General features: G+C 52.2%; 1 protein-coding gene across 1 annotated transcript; it reads left to right on the plus strand.

The window, feature by feature from the left end:
* Positions 1 to 1,968: 1,968 nt before the first annotated feature.
* On the plus strand, positions 1,969 to 8,214 carry FAM181A (family with sequence similarity 181 member A). Its single transcript, XM_069637977.1, has 2 exons — positions 1,969 to 2,303; positions 2,467 to 8,214. Exon 2 carries the CDS (start codon positions 3,076 to 3,078, stop codon positions 3,823 to 3,825), a length of 750 nt encoding a protein of 249 aa, XP_069494078.1. The 5' UTR covers positions 1,969 to 2,303; positions 2,467 to 3,075; the 3' UTR covers positions 3,826 to 8,214.
* Positions 8,215 to 8,426: the final 212 nt, after the last annotated feature.

Raw genomic sequence — 8,426 nt, forward strand, 5'->3', positions numbered from 1 at the left:
TGGAATGGGGCGGTAAATCCGCCATCCACCATGGTGTAAACGTAGTTTACACCATGGTGGTAAAGTTGCCGCAATTAGCGCCTGGGTCGTAATGACCCCCATAGACGCCAGCAGAATCCATTCCGTTCGGCAGACACTAGTCCAGTTCTGATTTTTCACTTTGCATTCTGGAGCTTGTATTTCTAGGTGTATATTGGGGCAATCCAGGCCTAGAAGACCCAGAATGCAAAGTGAAAAGCGGGGCTGGACTACTGTCTCCCGAACGGAATGGATTATGTTGACAAGCATGCATTGAAACCAACTGTAATTGTTATGTGTTGCCATGCCACGGTGCTGCCATGCCATGTCAGGTCATCTTACGCCATTTTAGGTTCCTTTCTGCCATATTATAGCATACCACGTGTTGTTCTGCCATGGGCCGTTGTCCTATCGCGAGCTCATATTCGCCGTGTTACTGTTGCGCTGTTCTATGCAATGCTCTGGCCTGCTATGCCACGGTGCTGCCATGCCATGTCAGGTCATCTTACGCCATTTTAGGTTCCTCTCTGCCATATTATAGCATACCACGTGTTGTTCTGCCATGGGCCGTTGTCCTATCGCGAGCTCATATTCGCCGTGTTACTGTTGCGCTGTTCTATGCAATGCTCTGGCCTGCTATGCCACGGTGCTGCCATGCCATGTTAGGCCATCTTACGCCATCTTACGTTCCTCTCTGCCATATGATGTCATACCACATGGATCGTTGCGCTATTGCACTATGCGACCGCATACTCGCCATGATACTCTTGTGCTCTTTTACTCAACACTGCGGCCTGCTATGCCGCGGTGCTGCTGTTCCATGCGTTTTGGCCAATACTATTCAATGTTGTTTTGTCTTATCTCGTGTTGTGCTGCGCTAAGCTCTCCTCGTGCGCTGTCACGTTGTAACGTTTCGGTTGCAAAGCGGTGCACGAGCTATGAGGCATGTAGGCGCTATATGGGACATGTAGGCGCCATAGGCTAGGCGGCAAATCTCTCAGAAGTGAATTTTGACCGCCTCTGCCGCACTGTCTGTAAGGCCACTGTGCGCCCGAGAATGAGGGGCGCGTTTCCGAGGGGAAGACCCCCGCCAGAAGCCGTATAGGACCCCCATCACTCTGCCCCAGTGGGGGGAAGCGGCGCAATTAGCATCTCGCACGCCTGCCCGGGTCCTCCCCCGCGGCGGGCGTGCCCCCGGTTGGCAGGGTGACAGTCCTCGAGTGTGCAAACTTGCGCCATTGTGGCCGGCCCGGGGGGGAGGTGGCGGGGGGGGGCATGGAGACCCTCGCGCTAATATGACACGGGAAAATGTTTGCCCATGGCGCTTCTCTGGGCTTTGTGCGCGCCCCTTTCTCCCCCGCCACGGCTCGCTCCGAGCCCCCCGGCTGTTGGACTACAAATGCGGGAGCAGGGGCCGGCCCCGCGCCTTTGTGCGGGGGGTTTGAATGGGTAATTCGGGCTTTGTGCGGCTCAATCGAGGGGGCACGCACAAAGGACAGGATTCCTGAGCGCCCAGGCCCGCTTCCCAGGGAGAGGGGACATCTCTTTAGAGACGGGGCCCTGCCCTACCTACTCTGACATCACTACCCCCCCCCCCCCCCGCCACAGAAAAGGGACATCTCTGATCAGGAGGCGCAGTTAAGAAAGCAGACCGGCCTGTCCCCCCCACCACCACCCCCAAAGCCGCATTGTCCCGTGCCACTCAAGCATGCCCGCTGCCAGGCCCCCAGACAGCTTTCCCTTATTCCAAGGGAGAAAAGGGGGGCGCACTCTCTCTCCGCTCATCAACATATCATGTTGGATTGTATGGGGGCAACAAAAAAATAAAAGGGGGGAGGGAACGGGGCAGGGTGGTGGAGAAATGGCAAAGAAATGATGGCATTTATGGACCCCCCCCCCTTTTTGTGGGGGTGTCCATGGTGACAATCTGTGGTGGGCAAGAATGCGCAGGACAAGGGGCCTTGTGCTCGATTGGGGCGCTTTTGTGCGCGCAAAGTGCCCTCTGATTGGTCTGGCCAGCCACCCCCCGGCTCCCAGTCGTTGATATGCACTCAGGTCCCTCAAGTGGCGCACAGCATCCAGCTGCCCTCCAGAGCCTGCTCGGGTACGACCCAGTCCCCCCTCGAAGCACGAGAGCTCCAGAGCTGTGTATTTAAAGGGTGTCTCCTTTTATTGAAAGCAAGCACCGTAGCAGCCGGCGGCGGGCGCGTGTGGACGGGCCTATGTGCGGCTCTTCCTCGGATCATTCCAAGGGCTGTGCCGCGCGCACTCCACAGGGGCAGCAGGTAGGCGAGCGCATATGCCCCCGGACCAGCCCACCTTACGCACGTCACCCCCATTATTGCTGTTACTTTTGCAAACCTGATATCCGCCACTGTCGCTCTTTGCTGTTCTTTGCCTGTTTTCCTATAACGCTAATCCTCTGCATCTATTTTTTTTCTTCCGCAGCTGTGTTTCTGACCCACGCTCAAATGCCAATTTTTTGGGACTTGGCCTTTTTTGCTGGATATTGAAACGCTTCTTCTGGATTTGGAAGTTTAATCGAATTTAAGGCAATTTTCCCCCATTAACTTGCAATCCTTTTTGGACATAGGGACGCTTCTTTCGTTCGGAATTTCTGTGTTTTCTTTTTTTTGTGGGAGAGGGTGTTTGGAAACATTTTTGGTAACTTGGAAACTTTGGGGGAATTTTGGAAACTTTTCGGGGACTTTGGAAACTCTTTAGGGGACTTTGCAAACATTTCTGGATAATCTTGAACTTTTGGGGGACTTTTGAAACTCTGCAGGGGACTTTGCAAACATTTCTGGGGACTGTGGGGCCTTTGGGGACTTTGGACACTCTGAGGGGACTTTGCAAACGTTTCTGAGGACTCTGGAACTTTTGGGGGACTTTGGAAACTCTGTAGGAGACTTGGCAAACGTTTCTGGAGCTGTCTTGGGGACTTTGAACTTATTTGGTGCCCACAAGTCCTTTCCCGGAGCGTGGCCAAGATCTCTGAAGAGCGTCGTGGGGGTCCACGGTGGCCAATGGAACTCTCCGGCGAGGCCCCCCTCTGAGATGGCAGCGGACAGCGAGGTGAAGACGCTGCTGAATTTCGTGAACCTGGCCTCCAGCGACATCAAGGCGGCCCTGGACAAGTCTGCCCCCTGCCGGCGCTCCGTGGACCACCGCAAGTACCTGCAGAAGCAGCTCAAGAGGTTCTCGCAGAAGTACTCGCGGATCCCGCGCTGCCACCCGGGCAAGAGCCTCGAGCGGCCGGGCCGGCGGGAGCCAACCCCGGAGATCGCCCAGGCGACGGGCGGGGGCGAGGCAGCCCTCCCGCATCCCCAGGCGGTGCCAACGGAGGATAGCCGCCCGGACCATGTGCCCATGAGAAAGAGGCAGCTGCCAGCATCCTTCTGGGAAGAGCCCAGGCCTGTGCAGGGACTCCTGGCTGCCAGCTTCCCCTCCGGACTGGGCCCTCCCTGCGACCCCCCGACTTTCCCCTCTCCCTGCAGGAGGAGAAAGCGGTGTCCGGGGGCACCCCCTGCCCGGCCCGGGGCGGAGGAGGAGGCTGCCACCAACCTCCAGGACAACCAGTACGGCTGCTGCCCGTTTCAGCACCTCGGACAGGGGCTGTACCCCGGTCCCCAGGCCTTCCCCGCCCTCTCCCTGTGGAGGAAGCACGCCCTGCCCCCCCTGGACATGGACCTGCTCAGCAAAGAGGCTCTGCAGGGGCACAGACTCTACAGGCCCATGGTCTTCAAGCCTATCCCCACGAAGCCCGCAGTGCCCCCTCCTGTCTTCAACCTGTTTGGCTACATCTAACCCCTTGGCAGTGCCTTCAACCCCCCCCACAGACCCCCAAACCTGCTGACTCTTCACGGAGGGGGCTGGGGGGCTGATGTCTGGGACAGTGCCCCCTTGAAGTCTATGGGAGTTCACCACTTCAGAGGATCGGGGGGGGGGGGGCGATTCAGGTGTGCAGAGAAGCCCCCTGCCTGTTGGGAAGATGAACACCAGTCCAATCCCTACTGAACTTGAGGTGTTTGTTCCGGGGGGGAGAGGGGTGTTCTAAGTTGCGGTCAACCCTCCAGTGTCTGTCCATTTGTTGCGCTCCCAGAGATATTAATTAGCACTGTTTTGCAATGTTTGCATATGTTTAGTTATTTATATAGTGCCTGGCTCTGGGGCGAGCCTGTTTCAAGGCGCCCATAGGTTTGGCAGAAAAAGCTATTCGTGGTGTGCGGGCTAGATACGAATGGAGGTCTCCTGGTCCCACGCCGAACCCCTAGACATTGGTACAATCTCCCCCCTTCCACAGCCCTGGAGGCCTGCACTAAAAGGGTGACTTTTGTATTTGGAGGCTACAGGAGCACTATGGAAAGGTCTTGGCAGAAAGGCAGAGAATTGGGCGGCTGTGTTCTTTGGGACGTTTCCGAAGCATTGGCATGTCAAGGTTGCCTGTGCTATTTGTCAGTGGTGCCAAATGTGGTAAAGTAAAGCTGGAGACTAGGTGAGGGTGTTAACGGGTAGACCGGAAGGGAGGCCGGGGAGCTGGGGGAGGGTGGCAGGCCCTGCGAGTGCCCGCCCTAAGACCTACTGCAGTAACAGGAGACTGGGTCATACTATGCTAAGTCTATACGAACCTGCAAACCTAACAGTATCAGTATTTAATAGATAGCGCCTCATGCCGTGTCCCTCCGCTTCCAAGCACTGTAATAAAACCCGTTACTATTCCGCCAGTGTCATAAGAGTGCATTTAGGCGCCGGGGGGTGAAGAGCTTGCAGAGTGCTTGCTGGGCCCATGTTACAAGTCAGCACTCATGATTTTGGTTACAGATTCCTGGCCTTGTGTCACATGTTTTTTAGCATCATAAACAGTCGCCTATAAATACTTGAATATGCTGTATGTCGTTTAATTTTCATGTGGTGTAATGCTGCGGGTTGAGAGTACTCTGTCTGATAGGAGGCGCAAAGACCATATCATTAAGCTTGCCATTTAATATACGTGTTTTCATACATCGGAACCAGCCAGAACCCTTCCGCTTCTAAGCGCTGTAATCATAGCTGTCACTACTCAATTTATTGGTACTACTCATTTTTATCGACCGTCGGAAGAATGAAGGGTTGAGCCGATTGAAACCTGACAGAAGCGAGTGCTTAACCCGTGAAATATCCACATGGAAGTGTCCAGCACTGTCTTTGCTCTCCCAACTATGTTTGCCACTTCCGCCTGCCCAGGTCCTCCTTTAAACCCGTCACTCATTTTTGGCCACTACCACTTCTACTGGAAGCCGTTTCCATGCATTCAGCAACCCCATGGCAAGTCCTTCCATAATGTTACTGCATAGTGAACAATCTGCAGGCTATGAAGGCTGACATAGCCCGCAGACTAGTATAGCCTGCAGACTAGCATAGCCCACAGACGAGTAAAACCTGCAGACTAGCATAGCAACAGACTAGAATAGCCCACAGACTAGTATAGCCCCCAGACTAGCATAGTCAGTAGACTAGTATAGCCCGCAGACAATACTAGCATAGCCAGCAGACTAGTAAAGCCTGCAGACTAGCATAGCCAGCAGACTTGTAAAGCAAGCTGAATAGCATAGCCTGCAGACTAGTATAGCCCACATATTAACCTAGCCTGCATACTAGCATAGCCAGCAGACTAGTAAAGCCTGCACACTAGCATAGCCTGAAAACTAGCATAGCCAGCAGACTAGTAAAGCTTTCAGACTAGCATAGCCCGAAGACTGGCATAGCCCGCCGCAGACTGGTTTAGCTCGTGGACTAGCATAGCCCGCAGGCTAGCATGGCCAGTAGACTAGTATAGCCTTCAGACTAGTATAGCCCGCAGACTAACATAGCCTGAAAACTAGCATAGCCAGCAGACTAGTAAAGCTTGCAGACTCGCATAGCCTGCAGACTAGCATAGCCAGCAGACTAGTAAAGCTTGCAGACTAGCATAGCCCTTAAACTGGCATAGCCTGCAGAATGGCTTAGCTTGTGAACTAGTATAGCCCGCTGACTAGCATAGTCCACAGGCTAGCATGGCCAGCAGACTAGCATGGCCCGCAGACCAGCATAGCCAAAGACTTGCATAGCCTGCACACTAGCGTAGCCTGCAGACGGGCTTAGCTCGCACACTAGCATAACCCGCAGACTACTATAGCCTGCAGGCTAGCATAGCCCGCATACTAGCATAGCCCGCATACTAGCATAGCCTGCAGACTAGCATAGCCCACAGACTGTCCAGCATGAATGATCAAGTTTTTCCAGCAGCAATGTGAAGCATGCTCGCCACCAACTCCGGGCCAATGTGCATTCATGTACTATTCACAGGCCAATGCATGGCCATTAATTTTAATACCAAAAGGGGCATAGTGATGGCTCTGGGTTTGGGCACTATCAACAAATACAATAAATAAATATACACGCCTTATGGACCCAGTAATTGTGCCGTACCAGGTGTCGTGTACCTCTAACCCCCCATTAAACACCTTTGCTGCACTCAGGCCATCAACTAGGTCTTCCAGGTCCTTAACACGCGATATGGGCCTCGGAATGGCTTTATAAAGTGTGTTCATGATGTTGGAATGTTGATTGCTTTGCAGGCAATACAATGCCAGTGAGCAGTAATAGCTGGTATAAGTCCCTTGTCCCAACATTCTAAGGTTTCTCCTCTGGTTCTCCTAGTTTTGAACAGAACATTCTACCTTCATTGGGTAATAATGGCCCCATTTGTGGACTATTAGCAGGTGGTATTGTCCCGGGCACTCGTTAAATGCCCTCACTTCGCTCAGGCTTTTAATTTAGGGGCGAAGGTCTTGCCACCAGGCAATGTACTCAGAATATGGCATTATCAATTAATTACCATAAAAGCAAACACAAAATTATAATTTCTTCCAAGGATCTCGGGAACAGATACTTGGGGCGGGAAAAACCGAGCATTCCACATCTCAGGGGCTGCCCTCAAGTCATTTAGACTAAAACGCTAGGAGTGGGATCCCGTCAAGACAAAGGCGGATGTTGAGAACCACTCAAGGAATCCCAGCCTGGAAAACTAGTGTCCATTTCTTTGGGCATGTCACAAGGTTATGATCATGTAATGAGCACGCTCTCAATCCTCATGCATCCAACGTTACATTGTGTCCTCCCTTCCAATTCTCCAAGTCTGCCTTGCAAACGCCACCCGATGATCGCAACACTTTAGGATCCATCACCCCTCCACCCTTTTGCAGAACCCTGGGCTACCCATACCCCACTGCACCCTCCCCTCCCTGTGTGTGTAAAAAAAAAGAAAGAAATTAAATTGGACTTTTATATCGCGCTTCATGACACAGTCCAGCCTCTACGCGCGGGACCGGGTATCGAACACAAATTTCCCAGCGCTGTCTTCCAAGACAAGCACGTGGCCGCGGAGACATTCCCACCCACTTCCTGGCCCACTTCCCACTTTACCATCTACGGATCCTCCCCAGGCTCATATTCTTTGCTCCAGCAAACTCTAGGCAGGAGCACAGTGCGCCACTCCACAGGCAAGCCTGGGCTGCGTGAAACTACTGAGGTGGTGGTTTGGAGCAGCATAAAAGCCTAGTAACGTAGCATAACAGATAACAACGCAGCATATAGTGATTTTGCACTGAAAACAAAACATTAGAAGCTCACCATTTTCAAATAAGCCGCAACATTTACAAAATTCTGCTAAAAATAATGCTGCTTCTCGTTTGTATAACCTATCAACATCAATTTCTGTTTTCAAATATCTGAGGCCCACAGCCATCAGCGTAACCAATGTTACATAATTTACATTAAGCCAACCCCTAGCCCCCCCGCCAGCACCCCCCGGTCACCACGCACGTCAGAGCTCGTTTTCAATCAGGGTAGAAGCATAAGGACGTCAGCAATGGTATTTTAAATTTAGTACCTACTCGTCCCTATTTTAATTATGCATAGATGTTTCATAATGTACAATATCCTGAGCACTGTTTACTTTTCTTTGTTGCAAAATTTGGAAACCATATCCTGCAAGGGGGGGGGGGGTTGGGCTTATTATATGTTTGTGAAGATCCAAAGAAATGTGAAAGGAACATTTGGAAAAACAACCCTCTTGTCAATTCCATCCGCAATAGAAAGCGATTCAGCCATCGAGCCCGGCAATACATCACAAATACGAGAATTAAAAACGAGTGCAAGTACGCTTCATCGAAACAAGTGCCTTTGTTCTGAGATTTTGTAAAATGGGATGAAAGTAGTTCTTTTAAAACAAATAAGTGAGTGCAAGCTTTGCTTTCAGCCTGCTGGGTGTCAGTGAGAGATTACTGCCAATTGCAGCCATGTCTCGCTTCTACCCCAGCAGCCTCTAGATGGGGCTATTTCCCCTATGTGGCCTTGCATTAAGAGTGCATCATACTTGTTTATCAAAC

This window comes from Ambystoma mexicanum, chromosome 14 (assembly GCF_040938575.1).
Source record: "Ambystoma mexicanum isolate Mex_15411 chromosome 14, UKY_AmexF1_1, whole genome shotgun sequence".
Lineage (NCBI taxonomy): Eukaryota > Metazoa > Chordata > Amphibia > Caudata > Ambystomatidae > Ambystoma > Ambystoma mexicanum.

What these genes read in the sequence shown, in the direction of transcription:
- FAM181A (XM_069637977.1), top strand. Translation starts at nt 3,076, where the DNA reads ATGGCAGCGGACAGCGAGGTGAAGACGCTGCTGAATTTCGTGAACCTG.